This window comes from Muscardinus avellanarius, assembly GCF_963383645.1.
Source record: "Muscardinus avellanarius genome assembly, chromosome: 7".
Classification (NCBI taxonomy): Eukaryota; Metazoa; Chordata; class Mammalia; order Rodentia; family Gliridae; genus Muscardinus; species Muscardinus avellanarius.
This window is the reverse complement of record NC_137793.1, coordinates 41,664,615-41,684,284: the sequence shown is the minus strand read 5'-3', so window position 1 is coordinate 41,684,284 and position 19,670 is coordinate 41,664,615. Positions and strand designations below refer to the sequence as shown.

At 38.0% G+C, this 19,670-nt stretch overlaps 1 protein-coding gene across 1 annotated transcript in view; it reads left to right on the top strand.

Moving 5' to 3' along the window:
- Positions 1–3,001: 3,001 nt before the first annotated feature.
- Positions 3,002–19,670, top strand: part of SNX2 (sorting nexin 2) — a gene marked incomplete at both ends in the record, with an annotated part of 47,624 nt that continues 30,955 nt past the window's right edge. The window contains one exon of the mRNA XM_080698904.1: positions 3,002–3,109. Within this exon, the coding sequence (XP_080555030.1) occupies positions 3,002–3,109 (108 nt within the window). The remainder of the gene's footprint in view (positions 3,110–19,670) is intronic.

The following is a 19,670-nucleotide window of genomic DNA, read 5'->3' as shown; positions in this document are numbered from 1 at the left end:
GTCAGGGCTAGACTGCCTCTGGGTTAAATCCCCAGTACCACCAAAAAAAGAAAGAAAGAAAGAGGGAATGTCAAGTGTGGTAGGGCACACAGTACTTAGGAGGCTGAGACAGGAGGATCACAGTGTTTTAGCCAGTTTCAGCAATTTGGTGAGACTCTGTAAACTCCAGTCCCTCTCCTTAAGAATGAAGGGCTATCTCCCCTGGGAGTGGATGAATGGGGGTAGGAATTGTACTAGTGAGCAGACACGCCAAATGAGATGATTCCTGGAGACGCTTGTTTGCTTGTTCGCTTGTTCGTTTGTGTGGCAGGGAACTCAGGCCTCCAGCAACAGCCCACCAGGACTTGAGAGCTGCCACCAGGCAAGAGGCCAGCGGGCCGGGAAGCAGGCTCTACTAGTTGAGCACTGAGGAGCCTGCAGCCCTGCCTGATGTCTTGATTGCGGCTTTGTGAGAAACCCTGAGTCAGAAGCACCCAGTTAAGTTACACCTGGAATCCTGACCCACAGAAATCATGAGAAAATAAATATTTACAGTTTAAAGATGCTAACTTTTAACATAGCTTTCTTAGTTAATAAGTTACATAGGTCTTAATAAGTTAAAAGTTAATACAGAGCCGGGAGTGGTGGCGCACGCTTGTAATCCCCGCGCTTGGGAGGCTGAGGCAGGAGGATCCCGCAGGTTCAAAGCCAGCCTCTGCTACTTAGTGAGGCTCTAAACAACTTAGTGACACCCTGTTTCCAAAAAAATATAAAATAGGTCTGGGAGTATAGCCCAGAGGTAGAAAAGCCCCTGGGTTCCACCCCTAGTACTACCAAAAAGAAAAAAGGAAAGAGTCAATACAGGAATCCTCCAACCTGAGGCGAATAAGATGTCTCCTAACACCAATGATCCTCCAAGCCACTGAGGGTGATACAAAAGTGTCTGTGGTCACAGTGTGTTGGGAAAGGTGTCAGTCAGATACATGCACAGTAATTAATGGGAGCACAGAGATAAGAAAATCTTAATTGTACTTAAAGGCTGAAGGCCTCATCCAGCAGATTTTATTCTGTCATTGAATGAGGAAACTAAGACAAGATAAAAATAGGGAGAAAAGAGCAGCAGCTTACTCGAGAAGAAAATGAGTTTTTTGGAACCTTTGCTGAAAAGAATAGTTGACGTAGTAGTAAAGTAAACTAAGTAATGCTATTTGGGCAGTGTGGAGTTAGGGTTGGAGATGAGGGGCTTAAAGGATCTTCAACCACAGGTTGGATTTACTTTTTTTTTTTTTTTGGCACTGGGGATTGAACCTAGGGGCATTCCTCTAAGTTATACCCCCAAAACCCTCCTGATTTATTCTCAAACAGTGTCTAGCTAAGTTGCTAAGGCTGGCCTCCAACCTGCAAGCCTCCTTCCTCAGCCTCCCAAGTGCTGGGATTACAGGCATGTGCCAATGCACCAACTTGGGCCTATTTTTCAAAAACTTTTAGCAATCTAAATATAAATTAGAGGAGATGATGGCTGAATATGGAGTTTCTGAGAAGATGAAACAGAAAAGCAAGCAACCAAGGAAAAATAAGAGTTGAGAAAAATAAACCAATTCTTATGGTCTGGCTGAATAGGCTGCACAGGGAAACAAAGAGCCAAATTGTGGGCGATGTAGGGAAAATGCAGCCGATTCTCCCGCCAATCATGGGGGCCCCGGGGAGTAGAGGCTGTGTTTAGTTTAAGCCTAGGTTTTATACTCCATCCCCAAGTTGGTGACTTTCAGCTGAGGGTGAGAGAGGAGTTGTTACTAAAAAGAAAATACAGGTATTTTAGCAAAAAAAGAAAGAAAGGAAGAAAGAAAGAAAAAAGAAAAAGAAAAAAGAAAAGAAAAGAAGGAACGAAAAAGAATGGCTATTATAAAAGAGACTGGTTATTCCCTACTTAATCTGCTATTCTTCCAGGCTAAATGAAGCCCTGTTTTTTAGAGGGGAAATAACGATTGCATATTTTAGTCTCTCTTGTAGCCAGGGATGGCCATATATAACTTACAAGCTGGTCAAAGAGGTGTGGACAGCAGCATGTGCAATTTCTGGACTGCTCTTAAAGGGAAAGCGGTATGTCGTTGTTTTGTTTTCACTTCTTTTTTTTTTTTGCCAACTGTAATACGGTAGAGAGACAACTTGAACGATGAGGAAGAGATTACTACCTAGAGAGGGCAGAGCAAAAGTTAAAATTTCTGAGCTGCGAGCCTCCATTGGTAAGAGGACTATACTCCTATTTCCTGACCTCCACTCCAGGAAATAGGTCAGGAAATAGTATAGTCCTCTTACCAATCACCCACTGATTTCTCTGTTATTTGTCTAGCCATTCTTCTTTTCTTTTTATAGTGCTGGGAATAAAACCCAGCCTTTCCAGGTTTATTAAGAAAAAATGTCATGTGTCTCATAATAAAACTGGAGTAAATTAAAAAGTATTCGGGGGCCTTTTGATTTCTACAGTTGCGCCGGCCGCGCGGGGCAATGTAGATTTAAAAAATTAAAATGACATAAAATTTTAAAAAACTCAGTTCCTAACATAGGAAATTTCAACGTGGTCACACGTGGCTAGAGTCTATTGGACAGCATAGACAGAACATTTCCATCACATCAGAGGATTCTTTTGGCTTGCTCAAGAATAATCTGTCTTCCACAAATACTCAGTCTTGGCCAAAGATTGGTTCCCCAAGCGCTTCCACGTCCTAACGGGAATTTTGAAAACTGGTCCACACAAATCCTTGGGCCTAGTCCCGCTAGGCAGGCGCTGCGTAATGCAAGTCCAGGAGCCCCGCTCTCAGGTCAGGTTAGCGCGGGCAGGAGGAGCTGCCTGCAGCCGCGGGGGCGGGGCGGGGCCGCCGAGGGGCGGGGCCTGGAGCGCGGGGCGGGGCCTGGGCGGAGTCAGGGCGTGGTCAGAGGCCGGAGGCGGGGCGCCGGCGGGCCGTGCGTGCCCACGTGACAGCCCCGCGAGGTCCCGCTCGCGCAGCCGTGCGAGCGAGCGAAGATGGCGGCCGAGAGGGAGCCTCCTCCGCTGGGGGACGGGAAGCCCACCGACTTGGAGGAGCTGGAGGACGGCGAGGACCTGTTCACCAGCACCGTCTCCACCCTCGAGGTGAGGCCGCGTCCCCGCGCTGCGCCGCTCGGCGCGTCTCACCTTTAGGCGCCTTTGCCCCGCGCCGCTCGCGCCTCCCCACCCCCCGGGCTGGCGAGGCCAGGTGGGTGACACCTGTGTCGCGGGCCCCCCGCTGGTGCGTGTCAGCGGCCGGGGGTCGCCGTGGGCGGCCAGGCCCCCGCGGGGCGCCGCCTGCCCGCCTCGGACTCTCCGAGGGGCCGGACTGGACGGCGGAGCTCGCAGCGCCGGCGCCGTCCTCGGCGGCAGGGGGCCGGCCTCGGGCCCGCAGCCTGCCCGCGCCGGAGTCCCCGGCTCCGGCCCCTGGAGAGTGCTGGCCTTCCCTCGGAGGGTGCGCCCTGCAAGGCGAGAGCTGGGCAGTGGGCGCCCGTGGCCGCCGCCTCCCAGGCCGCGTGTGGGCGCCGCCGTCGTGGCCCTTCGGGGCTGCTAGCTCCCCTGGAGAGGGGAGCCTCTGTTTTGACTGCCGCGTAGGTCAATGATGTACCCGTTTTTGTGTGTCTTTAGTTCCTAGACTTTTAGGGGCCGTGGTGTTTAGAAAATTAAGTGGAAAGGAGGGAAATAAGTTCAGGAAACTGTTCTTTGTTTTTTTAAAGTTAACCAGAGGCGAAATAGAAACAGATCGCTCCTTTTTCCTCTTTTCTCGCTTGGTCAGCGATCTCTGAAGCCGAATGTTCCTGTTTTTGTCAAAGGAAACACTCTGAACTTAGCTGTAATTGGGCCCGCCCATATCCAGTTCTTGTTTGAATTGCTTTGCATCTAATGAGAGCATACACCCCTAAAGCCCTAATTTTAAGTGTGTGTATTAAAACGTAAGCAGGTTTCCCAGAATGCTGCTTATCACGCACTGTAGTTAAAAGGCGCTTTCTTATAAGCTTTCTTGACCTGTTCACCTCTGCACGAAATCAATTAGAAATTACTATGAAATATTCATTGTCCGAATTTTAGTTACCTGAAACTGAGAACTTCTGGGGAGTTCCAGCACTGACCACGTTCTGCTAATTGTATGTATGTTTTTCCAGCCAAACCCCACCTTCTTTTGGATTATAGATTCTCTGGCACTAGGGATAGTGTTTTGATCATCTCTGTGTTCTTCATAAAACTTTTAATATTTGTGTTTAGTAAATCTTTACTGGGTTGTCAAAACCAGTATCTCCTAAGAATTAATAATTATTTTTAATAATAATGTATTTTAGAGGGGTAGTATGTTTTTGCCCTTTGTGCATATTACACAGCTACCTAAACATGTTGACAGTCTTTACACTTGTATTCCCTTTGGGAGACACACACGTTTTTCAGCAAGAATCAGAACAAACTTCAAACACCAAGCATTCTGTTTAACTGAGATTTAAAGTTGAGTAAAAGGAACTATCGTCTGTATTTTCCATTTGTGTGGAACTTTTTTAAAATTTTTTATCATTTTTCAGTGAAAGTCCGCAGTTTATGAATGCTTCAAATTTATCTTGGTTAATGCACAGCAGAAGTTGTGAATAAAATTGTCATTGTTTCATCTAAACTTATTTAATGGAATCATTCAAGTTATTAATTTTAAGGATGTGAGATGGCTATGAGGTTTGAAAATTCAGATTTTTTTCCTCCAAAATGGGAAAGAAATTACAGCATATTTCTTAGTATACCCAAACTGTCCTCTTTCAGTACCTCACTTTTCTTTTAAACAGTGCTTATCAAACTTTTGGGTACAGGGAAATCCACAATAGTTACACTTAAAATGCAGGTGCTTGCATCTCACTGGACTCTACATGTTTAATAAATGCTATAGATCAGTGCTTTTTCAGACTTTATATATATGTTGGTAAGTTGGAAACTCTTAACATTCTGAAAGAGCTTAAAGACCTCCAGAAGAATGCAAACAATAAGAGAGAGTTGTGCAATAACAGTTAAAAGATAGCATTTATAAGACTCTCTTCTGATGTTTCTTAGAGAAAGAATAAATTTATTTTGGGGGATATCAAGCTGGGGTGTAGATTAGTGGTAAGATGGCTTGCCTAGCATGTGCTAGGCCATGGTTACATACCTCACACTACCAAAAATAAAAAACGATACCACCAGGTAGCTAAAAATGCTTGATGGGTTTCAAATATATATTTGGGAGTCTGTCATAAACTTTGAAATGATAATGCTGAACCTCAGTCCCTTTGAAGAAATCTAATTCCTATCTTCTCAGAATGAATGAACTCACCAGGAATCAATATAAAAAATATGACTATTAGCAAATACCTGCAGTGCCAGGTGATACATATATAATTGAGATATGCACAATGTACAGAAATAGTGTAGGAGACGAGTAATTTAATTGGAGGAAATGATGTTTGAGACCCTGAAAGTGGTTGACATCTGCAAGGCAGAGTAAATAGAATAAGATAAGAGACCGTTTTGGTAAACAGAACTACAAACAAGGGGTGCAGTATTTATTGCAACACAACATGTAGTGACAGGGTATAAAATCTGTTTTCTTATTGTTTGGTAGGCTTCCACCTTTGGAAGTACTAGTTTAAAATTATTTTTTTATTATGAATTACCTGTGTCTCAGGAGGAAACATTTTGTGAACAAATATTTGAAAGGCAATAAGCACAGAAAATGACTTGAAAGGAATTAATGGTTTTACCTTGAAACCATTAGATTTAAGTTTTTTTTTTTTTAATTAATTTTGCGGGTCTGGGGATGGAACCGAGAGGCATTTGGCTTCTGAGCTTCACCCCCTGCCCTATTTTTTATTCTTTATTTTGAAACAGGGTCTCACTAAGTTGCAGAGAGCCTCGCTAAGTAGCTGAGACTGTCTGCAAACCCTGATCCTCCAGTCTCAGCCTCCTGAATGCTGGGATTACAAACTTGCGCCATCATGCCCAGCTAGATTTAAGGATTTAAGAATGAATAATTTTTGGAGCTTGTGAAAAAGTGTTACTCCACGAAATTGCCAGAAACAAGAATACTCAACTTTTTTTGAAGATTCATTTCTTGAAAAGAATAATACTTGTCATTAATGTTATTTTTACAAATGCCCACTTTCCTATAAACAATTGACCTGTTTGTATATCATTAAAGTTATATTTTATTTCTCTGATAATAGCTCTTAGTTGATGTAAAGTTTACCTCTTTAAGATATTAAACACATCATTACAGGGACAAATTTTGTCATGCTACTTATTATGGTTAACTATTCCCACACCTAGAATCTGGCAGCTACTAATCTCTTTTCTGCCCATAGTTTTTTGTTGTTGTAGTTGTCTTTTCCAGAATGTCATACAAACGGAATCATATATGCAGGTTTTCTTGAGTCTGACTTTTTCAGTTTAACATAGGCATTTAAGACATATCAATGTTTTTGGATGTAACAATAGTTAATGACCCCCTTTATTTTTTACTGACCCTTGTATTCATTTTATTCATTTTATGTATGCACCACTGTTCATCTGTTCATCGGTTGAAGGACAATTTCAGTGCCTTGCGGTTTGGGGCAGTTATGGATAAAGCCAATGTAAACATTTAATAATAGGCTTTTATATAAGCACAGGTTTTCTTTTATTTTTGGTAAATATTTTGAAGTAGGCTTGATAGGCTGTGTGGAGTACAAGCTTAATTTTGTAAGAAACTGCCAAACTATTTTCCAAAGTAGCTGGGCCAGTTTGCATTGCCATTAGCTATGAATAAGAATGTTAGTTTTTCCATATCCTTCTTAGCACTTGTTATTATCAGTTTTTATTTTAGGTAATGGTGAGCTTGATACTGGCTTGTATTGGCTACCAAAAACTGTTAAATTTTCAGGAATTTTGTAAACTAGTTTACTAAATATGGCCAATATTAAAAATTAAATGAAATGACCTTGGGCTGAGTGTATAGCTCAGTGGTAGAGTAATTGTGTAGCATATGCAAGGCTCCAGGTTTGATCCCTAGTACTGCTAAAGAAATAAATGATAGAAATTTAAATAAATTGTATTCAGAAGGAAGGTAATAGCCAGATGTGGGAGTGCAGTCTTTAATCCCAGTACTTGGCATCCTGAGACAGGTTTACACGTTGGAGGCTAGCCTCAACAATTTACTGAGACCATTTTTCAAGATAAACATCAATAATAAAAGAATAGGGATGTAGCACAGAGGTAGAATGCCTTTGGGTTCAATCACTGATACAGAATATATAAATAATCTCAACAAAAGTACAGATAATAGTAAAATGTAGTAAAGAAAGTGATGAATTTAAAATACTTATTACCTTTGGTTTATGTTTTGTACTAGTGTGCACCATTACAACTGGCCTCTTTTTATATATGATATTATTTGTAAACTTTTTTGTGGATGTTTTATCAAAGTACTTTCCCTATATTCTCTGAGCTTTATTCATTAATGTATGTTGACTTTGACAGATGCTTTTTCTGAACTCATGATAATCATATAGTATTCTTCTTTAGCTTATTTATAAGGTAGATTATATTGATTAATTTTTCAAATGTTGAATTAGCCTTGCATTCCTGGAATAAACCCCACACAGTCATAATAATCTTTTTTTTTTTTTTTACATATTACTGGATTCTTTTGCTGCTGCTTTATGTAGGCTGTTTTGTTTATGTTCATGGCAGATAATTTGTGAATAGTTTTCTTTTTCTTGTAGTATCTGGTTTTGGAATCAGAAATGCTGATCTCATTAAATGAATTGAGTATTTCCTCTATATAAAGTAGTAAAAAGAGTTGTATGGAATTAGTCTTATGTCTTCCTTAAATGTTGATAGAATTCACTAGTGAAATAATTTTTCTGTAGTTTTGTTCAAAAAAGGACTTATTTACAAGTTCATTGTTTTATTTGTGTGTGTGTGTGGGTGGGGGTACTGGGGATGGAACCCAAGGGCATGCTACCTCCGAGCTATACTCCCAGGCCTGTTTTATATTCTTTATTTTGAAACAGGGTCTCACTGAGTTGCAAAGGGCCTCACTATGTAGCTGAGGCTGTCCACTAACTGCAATCTTCCAAATTCATTGTTTTAAATAGATACACTATTTATTCTCGGTGAACTTTAGCAGTATGTGTTTTTTAAGGAATTTGAACATTTGCTCAGTTGTGCAATTTATGGGCATAAAGGTTTTCATTATACTCCATTATCATGTCTGTGCAGTCCATTTCTTTTCATTTCTTATATTGGTACTTACATATGCAGGGTCTTTTGGGGGGTATGTTCATGTATTTATTTTAGTCTGTCTTGAAATTAATAATTTTTTGTAATATTTTCAAAGAATGATGTTTTTTACTTCATTGACTTTTTCTGTTGATTCTTTTTTGAATTTCATTAATTTCTGATCTTTGTTTCCTTTTTATCTCCTTGTTTTCTTTGAATCATTATTATTATTATTATTATTATTATTATTATTAGTGTTTAAGCATATATTTCCTTCTTGGCACTGCTTTAGTTGCATCCCACAAATTTTAATTTTTTATTCAGTTTTTATTCATTCATGTTTTCATTTAATCTAAAATGTTTTCCAATTCCCTATGTGCTTTTTCTTTTTGACCCATGAGTTATCTAGACCTCTATGGATTAATTTCCACAATTTAGGGATTTTCCTGATAGCTTTCTGTTACTGATTCTTATTTAATTTGATGATATATAACCTGTTGGACAGAGTATTCTATAAATGTTAGGTCAGGTTGGTTGAAAGTGTTTTTCAGGTATTCTCTGTCTTTTCCTATTAACTAGTTAGTTTTATCAGTTACTGAGAGAAGAGTGTTGAAGTCTCCAAGTTTAATTGTGGGTTTATAATTTTTTATTTCTCCTTTTGGTTAAATCAATATTATTTAACTTTTTTTTTTTAACCCAAGGGCTTTCTACCTCTGGGCTATACTCCCAGATCTATTTTATATTTATTTGTAAACCAAGCTGAGAGCCTCACTAAGTAGCTGAGGCTGGCTTTGAACCTGTGAGATCCTCCTGTCTCAGCCTCCCAAGTACTGGGATTACAAGCATGAGCAACCATGCCCGGCTTATTTAACTGTTTTTTGAAGTTCTTTTAGTCACAGACATTTAGGATTATTATGCCTTTTTGGTAAATTTATCTTTTTATCATATAATGCTTCTCTTTTTATACTTTTATTGGTACATTGTAGTCTCACATCGGTGTAGTTTGTAGTGATAGTAACATACATACACACATTGCCCCTCTTTTTTGCTGATAATATTTCTTATTCTGAAGTTTACATTGTCTGGTGTTTATAAAACACTCCAGCTTTCTATTGCATGGCATAGTTTTTCATTGTTTTTGTTTTTGTTTTTGTTTTGTTTTGTTTTGGGTACTGGGGATGGAACCCAGGCCAATCTACCTCCTAGCTACAGCCCCAGACCTATGTTTTATTCCTTATGTATTTATTTGTTTGTTTTGGTGGTACTGGGGTTCCTGGGAGCCCTTCTACCTCCGGGCTACACTCCCAGACCTATTTTTACATTTTTATTTGGAAACAGGGTCTCCTAAGCCAGTGAGCACAGCTGGCTTCGAACCTGCACGATCCTGTCTCTGCCTCCCAAGCGATCCTGTCTCTGGGCGTGGGGATTACAAGCTTGCACCACCATGCCTGGCTATTCCTTATTTTGTAACAGGGTTTCCCTAAGTTGCAAAGGGCCTCACTAAGTAGCTGAGGCTGTCTGTGAACCGTGATCCTCCTGTCTCAGCCTCTCAAATGCTAGGATTACAAGCGGGTGCCTCCAAGCTCCGCTCATTGTTTTATTTTTAATCAAGGTCTTTTAAAGCAGCTTTTTTTGTAAGCAGCTTATTGTATGTAGTTTTTTTGGTATTAAACATTACCATCTTTTTCTCATTATTGATGTGTTCAGACTACTTATAATTTTTACTGTTATTTGGATTAGATTATTTGTTTTGTTATTTCTGTTTTTCCCATTTCTTCTGTTTTCTTTTGTATTATTTTAATGTTTACTAGCATCCCATTTCAATTTACCTATTACTTTTGCATTACACCTTTTTATGTATTTTGGAAGCTGTTCTATATATTATAATATACATACTTAACTTTATGGCTAAGTTATATTTCTATGAATAAATGCAGAGTTTTAATACCATATAGTCCATTTACCACTCCTCTTTTATGTTAACAGTTGTCATATATAGTAAAATGTTCATGTATTGAAAATTCTTACCAATGTTAAAATTTGACAGTCATACCTATTTTATTTATTCATTTTTGTGTGTGTCTGGTACTGGCAATGAAATCTTGGGGCATTCGACCTCTGAGCTACACCCCTTTCTTTCTAGGACATTAATAACATGAATGTTAGAATTTTCATTATTGTTTCATAGGTCTCTAAGGTTCTGTTCATTGTGTTTTTAATTTTTTCTTCTTATTTTATTAGAGTATTTTCTGTTGATCTACAAGTTCACTGAATTTTTATCACAACATCGATAAAAGGTCTGAAGTTTTTACCCTTAGTAAGCTGACAGTTTAACCTGTTTTATGGTTGCTGAGACATGATAAGAGGTCTTATTATTGAAAGGCATAGCAAGCAGCATGAGCATCATGTGTGTGACAGTTTTACTTGTCCCACATTTCCAAGTGGGGTGAGGTGGATGGGCCCAGGTATATTTTTTGCCTGTGATGGGTTTGTGTCACAGCTGATGAACCCTAGTTTAGGGAAGCCAAATCATTTGCAATAGGTCATAATCCTGTCTATTCTTAGTGCTAGAGAAGACATAATTTGGGTTATTTGGAGGTCAGCACATGTGTTGCCTTTTCCCTCAAGATTTGATCACATTTCTTGGGTTCTTTTTTAGGACAAATAATTTTTGGACTGTATCTTAGATATTCTAAGTGTTATATTGGTTAGAGTCTGCAGCCTTTTACAGTCTTCTGGAGAATTCTTGTTTCTTTCTTTCTTTTTTTTTTTTTTTTTTTTGTTCATTTGTGTTTTTGTTTTGTCAGGCAATCAAACTTGCTTAGGTACAGACTATAAATTCTGTTTTGCCTTCTGTGGGAAAGTTTTAATCTTTGTTCAGTTTTCAGAGCTTTTGCTTCTTTGGTTCTGTTTCATGCATGTACCCCTTAAGGATTAATCTGGAACTTGGGCAATAATCTAAATATCAGTTTGATTTTCAGAAGTCTTTGAGAGGTGCTGTACTATTTGGGTCTAATGCAGTATATATACCCCCTCAGAATTGAACCTGAGACTTCTACATGCTCTTTCTCAGAATTTGAGGATCTTTTTCTTCATATTTTTCTCTCAGATCTCTCCCACATTATTTAGGTTATATGATTTCCTTTTACTCAGTTCCTCTGATAAGATGAATGGTGTTTCTTTTGTTTTATCTACCTTTGTTATTGCTCCAATAGTGCAGCTCCTTGCTTGGGAACTGGTTGTGAAAAACTCTTAAGGGAAAAGAGGAAAAAGCCCAGAGATTTGTTCATACACACATACCTTTAGTCCACATGACATCTCTGTATGATTCATCTGGCCATAAAGATGAGAGTTCTATCAGAGTTTTAGGTAACTGTGCTATCGTATACACAGGTCTGTGACTTGGGCTTACTTTCAGAACAAGACTATTAAAGATAAAAATAGATTCACTGTCTTTCACAGTCTGATATTTTTTACTTCTCAGATTCTTCAGGTAGTTTTTGTGTTGTGTCTATAGACTTCAGTTGTAATTAGAGTAAGAGGAGGGCTATTGTAGATTTATCACATATCTTATGTATTTCAGTGTAACAAATTGCTCAAAGACTTAAAAAATTAAAACAACAAACATTATCTCACTTTGGAAGGATTGGGAATCCAGGAGTAGTTTATCTGGATATGCTGTTTCAAGATCGTTTTCAGCCAGGGTCATGTCATCTGAAGACAGGAGGATCCAGTTCTTAAGTTCACTCACATGGCCATTGATAGGGACCTTTAGAAGCTTGCCATGCTGACCTCTGTGGATCTGCTTGTCATCTGGCAACTGCTTTCTCTCAGACTAAATGTGTGTACACACACACACACACACACACACACACACATCAGGACCACCTAAGATGGAAGCTATAGTCTTTTATAACCTAATATCAGAAATCATATACTATCATATTTGCTGTGTGCTGCTGATCACACAGATCTATCTCTGGTACAGTGTGAAAGTTCTATGCAAGGATGTGGACATTTAATTGTGAAACATTCCAGAGGCTAACTTCCACATTCATTCTTAACTGTAACGTGAACTCTGCTTCTAAGTTTTCTCTCTCTCTCTCTCTCTCTCTCTCTCTCTCTCTCCCCCCCCCCTCTCTCTCTCTCTCTCTCTCTCTCAATATGGAGGATTGAACCCATGGTATTCTGCCTCTGAGCAGGGATTCTAGGATAATGCCTAGGTTTCTCGATTGAGCAATAAAGAGAATGATGATACAAGGCAGGAGTGATCTAACTATGGCCTGATAGCTGTTTTTGTAAATAAAGTCTTATTAGAACACAAACAAATCTTTGTTTACATTTATCTGTGACTAGAAGCAAGGAGTAGTTGTGTCAAAGACCATATGGCTCTCATTTGCCATTTCTCTCTCTCCCAATATGTCAATCTAAGAAAATCCATCTCTTTCTAGAATCGATTTAGAAGTTATACTCTCTGATTTATTTAACAAACTTAGAGACCTCTTCCTGGCATTCTAACAGTACATTATATGACTCATAGATTACTAAAGTTGATGATACTGCTGAATGCTGGACCAATTCAGTGGGGATTTGAGTAAGGAGGTAGAGAGGAGGTGGTATTAGCCTCAGGTGCAGTTCAAGGAAGGCATTGTTTTTATTCAGTCTTCTTAAATAAGTCCCCAAGGGGAGTGCTGAGTAATTTTTTCTTTCTGAAAAGGAGATGGTAAGCCAGTAACTTTGGGAATCTCTGCTAAATATGCCTTTTTTTTCAGTAGTTGTTATATTCTAATGCTTATGTATATGTATTTTCATTTTGAACTCTTAAGCTTCTTGAAAGTAGAGACATTATTGTATCTATAGGCCAAATATATTAGTGTGTGGTGTGTATATACATGCATACTACGTAGGAAAGTTGGGTTTCATTGTTTATAATTTATGATACTCACAAATAACTTTGACAAAAAGGTTATTTGGTTAACTTAATAAGGTAAGAAAATATTAAATACTTCTTCTTTAGCTGTACCGAGTAAGGGTTAGTTGGGAAGGATATTCTAAATAATATTATAGTGACCAAGGTAGTGTTTTGAATTATTTAAGGTAAGCTTTTCTATTAATCATTGTATCCATATTAGAACCTGGCATTTGACAGTGCTTAATTGACTGGATATCCTTACATTAAAATTTGAAAATATCAAATCATAAATGAACACTAAATTTTGTAACATTAGGTAGAATATAGCAAGTTAGTGAACTGTGAGCATTCAGAAGGCTGAGACCTGAGGATCATGGTACCCGGATAGCCTCAGCTACTTAGCAAGGCCCTTCGCAACTCAATGACAACCTGTTTCAAAAATAAAAAGACTAAAAAATAGGGCTGGTGGTGTAGCTTGGCGGCACAATGCCCCTTGGTTCCATCCCCAGTATCTCAAAAAGAAAGAAAGAAAGAAAGAGAACTGTGTTCAAAGTGGGGTGAGTGAGTAGTAGAATAAAGTCATTATCAGATGAGTTTGGTTTGCTTAAAAAATGTCTTATGTAAACTGAAAGTGTTGGGGTGAAAATGATAGGGTTTTTAGTTGATTACAATCTGACTAGTTTATTTAAGAAGAGTAATTTGAATGTGTTAGCTTTTTGTTGCTGTGACCAAAACACCTGACAGGAACAACTTAGAGGAGAAAAGATTTACTTTGACCCTCGGTTTCAGAGGACTTGGTTCGTGGTTAACCAGCTCCATTGCTCTGGGCCTGAGTTGAGGCAGAGCTTCATGGCAGAAGGGCATGGTGGAGGAAAAATGCTCAGTGCACGGCAACCAGGAAATGGAAAGAGAAGAAAAGGATAAAGAGGAGCAAAATCCTTCTAAGGCATGCTCCTGGTTGACCTCTATTTCCTCCACCTGGGTCCTACAGCTCAGTACTCATTTAGCCATCAGCAAGTTTTAATCCACTGACAGGTCAGCTCCCTCAGGATCTTTTCACTTCCCTAAAACCCCAACTCTGAGCACAGGAGACTTTGGAGGATGTTCTAGATCCATACCATTACCTGTGGGCCGGTTAAATAGAGACACTCAAGCAGGAATGGCAGTTACCTAATCAGTGATGTATTGATAGAGTTTTCTTTGCAAACAACATAAACTGTCTATTTCAATTAAGGAAAAGGGAACTGTGTCAGAAAAAAATGTCAGGGAGCTGATAGAATCAACAAGAAACCTGGAAAAGAAGGCATGGGAATCAAGGGAGGCAACGAAGATCTCTCCACAGGAGTAATGTCATCTATGCTACTTCTGGTATTGTCATTACTGAACACTGGCACTTGCCTCTGTGCCTCTGAATTCTGCCATCCCTGGATACTTTTTAGTGAGCTTTTTATTCATTTATTCCTAAACTATAATAAAATCCACCTTGAGATAAGTGCCATCTGGTGTATGAACCAGATAATGTAATTTTAATTTTTTTTATTAGCCACATATTTTTTTTTATTAGTCTTGCTATGTTGCCCAAGCTGGCCTGGCTTCAAACTTAAATTCTACTTTAACCTTGAAGTATCTGGGTTACATGTGCTTGCCACTGTAGCCACATATTAAAAAAGAAACAGGAACAGGTGAAATTAATTGTAGTAATACATTTTATTTAATTTTATATAGCTGAAACACTTAGCTCTATCCAAAGCATCATTTTAATTTATAATTAATATAAAAATTAGATATATTTACATTAAATTTTGTACTATCTTCAAAATCAAATGTAGTTTGTAACATATTTCAGTTTGAACTTAGTACACTTGGAGAGTTCAGTAGCCACATACAGTTAGTAGCTACCTTATTGAACAATATAACTATTGACTGACACTCAGAAGAGTATAATGTTGGACTGTATGAATTTTGGTCCTTGTAGAATTGCTTTCATACTCTTTCCCTGTGGTGCAATGCCCCCCCCCAAAAAAAAAATCCAGAAGTTGTTCATTTATATAGCATTTAATTAAAGCAATGAGTCAAGATTTGTTTTTTAAAATTGCACTTAATTTTTAAATACTGCTATTTTGTTTCTCTCAAGATTAATTCATCCTTTTCTCCTTCAAAGTTAATCAAGCAAGGTGAAAAAAAATCAAGTTAGGTGATTTTTAAGTTTAGAATTTATAAAGTACTAAAATGGACAGATAGCATAATTAGCAATTATCTGATGCACCCTTCATTGCGTAAAAAAGAAAACTGGTACCCAAGGAAATTCATTATTAACTATAGGAAAGCTGGTGCACAAGTAGAACTAGAATCTAGACAATAGGATTTCTCAGGAAAATGTGAAATTTTAGCGATAAAGATTACTCAAAATGAAGGTGAATATATAAGATATATGTGAAATATTTTTGCCTATATGTTGTTCAGTATGTCATAGTTCCTAGGAAGATAAAGAAAAGGAATAAAAAGCAACAATTGTTTGTTCATTGGTACTGGAGATTGAGCCCAGGGGCTTTCTGCCTTCAACCTATACCGTAACCCACCCACCCACCCACCCTCCTTTCCTTTCTTTATTTTGAAACAGGGTCTTGATACATTGCTAAGGCTGTCCTCAAATCTGTGGTTCTCCTGCCTCTGCCTCCCAAGTATTGGGATTACAGGCAACAATAGCAGTTTTTAATAAATATGGTCAGGAAATTGGACCATGTATATTGCTGTCTACTTTTCTCATGTGTATATATATATATATATATATATATATATATAGTTTTATTTTATTTTATTTTTTTGGTGGTACTGGGGTTCCTGGAAACCCTTATACCTCCGGGCTACACTTCCAGACACCTATTTTTTATATTTTAATTTGGAAACAGGGTTTCTTAAGCCAGCGTGGCTGGCTTCGAACCTGCGCGATCCTCCTGTTTCCGCCTCCCAAACGCGGGGATTACACCCAGCTCTCATGTAATATTTTATTTGAAGCATCTTTCTATGTCAATAGAAGCCACTATGCTTTTTTTTAAACAAAAATAGAATTCATATTTTAGAGTACTTTTAAATTCACACCAAAATTAAATCGAAGCCATAGGTATTTGATGTATACCCATATTAATGCACAGCTCCCCTCTACATTATCAAACTCTTCTACCAGAGTGCTAAAATTGTAATATAGTGTATTACAGTTGATCAACCTACATTGACAAATCATTATTACCTCAGATTCATAGATTATATTAGCGCTCACTCTTGGTGTTGTATATTCTATGGGGTGGGGCAAATGTATAATGATAATATTCACTGTTATATCTCTACAGAATAGTTTCACCGTTCTGAAGTTCTTGACTCTGCCTATTCATTTCTCCCTACCTTCTAACCCTTGGCAGCCACTGATCTTTTTATTCCCTCCATAATTTTGCTGGTCATATTGTTGGAATCGTATAGTATGGAACCTTTTCAGACTTTGGATTATGCATTTAAATTAATTCCATGTCTTGGTAGTTCATTTCTTATTAGCACTGAATGATATTCCATTGTCTTGATATGCCAAAAGTTATCCATTCATCTAGTGAAAGATACCTTGATCACTTCCAAGTATTTTGACCATTATGAGTAAAGTTGCTGTAAAAATCCTATGTTGATGGTTGTATGGACATAAGTTTTCATCTCTTTTGGGAGCAGTATTGCTGAATCAGATGTTAAAAGTTTATTTAAAAAAAACTAGCTGGGTATGGTAGCACATGCCTGCAATCTTAGTATGGGGGAGGCTGTGGCAAGGATAGCCTCAGCAATGTAGTGAGAATGTCACCAACCTAGTGAGACCCTGTTTGAAAACAAAAAGGAAAAGAGCCTGGGGATGTAGCTCAGAAGTTCAACTCCCCTGCATTTAATCCCTGGAACCACCACAAAACCAAAAACCAAAACAAAACTGCTAAACTCTTCTGAAGTGGCCATTCTATTTTGCATTCCTACCAACAGTGAAAGAATGCCTGTTGCTCCATATTCTCAGCAGCCTTTATCAGTGTTCTGGATTTTGGTCATTCTAGTAGGTGTATAGTGGCACCTCTTTGTTCTTTAACTTTGCTTTTTTTTTTTTTTTTTTTTTTTTTGGTGGTACTGGGATTCCTGGAAACCCTTCTATCTCCAGGCTATACTCCCAGGCCTATTTTATTTGGAAACAGGATCTCTTAAGCCAGAGAGGCTGGCTTGGAACCTGTGCGATCTTCCTGTCTCTGCCTCCCAAGCCCGGGCATTACAAGCATGTGCTACCACGCCCGGTTAACTTTGCATTTTTTTGATGACATATGTGGCATTTTTGATGTGCTTATCAGCCATCTGTATATCTTCTGTGGTGATATATCTATTCTGATCTGCCAGTTTTTAAATTGAGCTGTTCATTGTTATATGTTGGATAGGTAACCATTATTATGCATATATTTTCTCCTAGTCTATGGTTTGTCTTTCTCTTCTCTTGGTAGTGTCTTCAGCTTATCAGTTCTTTATTTCATGGACCAAACTTTTGTCATTGCCAAACCCAAGGTTATCTAGATTTTTTTATGGTATCTTCTAGAAATTTTATGGTCTTTTGATTTGCCTTAAGTATGATCCATTTTTAGTTTACTGCTGTGAAAGATGTTGTAAGGTTTGTTTTTAAATTCATATTTTTATATTTGGGTATCTAGTTCCAAACTATTTATTGAAAAGAGTATTTTTTTTTTCTCCCTTGTATTGCCTTTATTTGTCAGATACCAGTTGGCTATACTTATTTGGGTCTTATTTTGGGGCTTTCTATTCTGTTATATTGATCTCTTTGTTCTTTTGCCAGAACAATGATGTTTTGATTTACTGTTTTTTTATTGTGAGTCTTATAGTCAGGTAGTATCAGTCCCCCCCCCCCAACTTTCTTCTTCCATATTATGTTGACTATGTTGTGATTTTGCCTTTCTATATAAAAATCAGGGTTAGTTTAATATCTACAAAATTGTTTGCTGGGATTTTGCCTGACATTGCAATGAATTTATAGATCAAGTTTAGTAGAACTGACATCTTGACAGTATTTGGTTTTGCTAAGTATTTCCTCTTGGGGCATGCTGTAGCACTGTGTTTTCATTTTCAAAATCTATTTGTTAATTGTTGGTATATATACAAAAGCAATTGACTTTTGTATATTAAACATATATTCTGCAATCTTGCTATAAGCACTTAATTTTAAGAGGATTTTTTTGTCAGTTTTTTAGGTTTTCTATATAAATGATGCTGTCATCTGCAAACAAAGACAATTTTTATTTATTCCTCCTGAGGATGAATGCCTTTTATTTTCTTTTATTTTGAAACAGGATCTCACTGAGTAGCAAAGGGCTTCACTAAATCCTCCTGTCTCGGCCTCCCAAAAACCTGGTATTACAAGCGTGCACTGCCACGTACGGCAATAGTCTTATTCTTGATCTTAGTGGGAATGCTTTTGACTTTCTCACTATTAAGTATGATGTTATCTCTAGGCTTTTTATAGTTCTTTATCTATTTGAGGCAGTTGCCCTCTATTTCTAGTTTATCTGAGAATTATTGTCATGAATGGGCATTGGAGCCACTCTGCTACACTTTTCTGTGGATGTAGTATAGGCCATTTTAAAATTTTACAGTATCACAGATTATTCAGTTGCCAAGGTTGTCACTAATTATTTGGCATGTTCAGTTATTTTCATAAGATTCAATTAACAGTCATTGAGTATTTGCTGCCAAATACTGAGTAAAAAGTAGTAAACAGAATGAGATACTTTTTTTTCTTATAGAGTTTATAATCTGCAAATAGATAATAATTATTGTGGTAAGTTAAATTAGAACGGAAGTAGGTATTTTGGGGAGCATACAGGCCACTCACCTAAGCAGAGTTTAAGAGAAATTGCTAAGGCTCACTTTTGTGAGAATTTGGATCTCTAAGAGTAAGCTTCTGCTTGAAAAGAAATATTTACTTTTTTCCCATAAAATTGAAGCTGCTTTTCAAAGTTCTAAAGAAATGTCCTCAAGTCATAGTAGATTGCTCACTTAAAAACTGATGAGAAAATCTTACTAATTAGAAATAACATCAAAAGATTATTAGGGACTGGGGGCTATAGCTCAATATAAAATGCTTGCCTAGTTTATGAGGTCAAAGGTTCAACTAACACACACACACACTCTCTCTCTCTCTCTCTCTCTCTCTCTCTCACACACACATACACACACACACACACACACACACACACACACACACACACACACAATTTGCCCTTTCTAAATTAAGAACTTTTGTTTTAGGTAAGCATAGTTGGATATGCCTATAATCTTAGTACTTAGGAGGCTGAGAAGGATCTCAGGTTGAAGGACAGTACTCTATAGCTTAGTAAGACTATCAGAATAAAAAGGGCTCAAGGAATAGCTAGCTCAGTGGTAGAAAGTTCAGCACAAAATTAGGTGAAAATCATTGTAGTACATATCTGATAA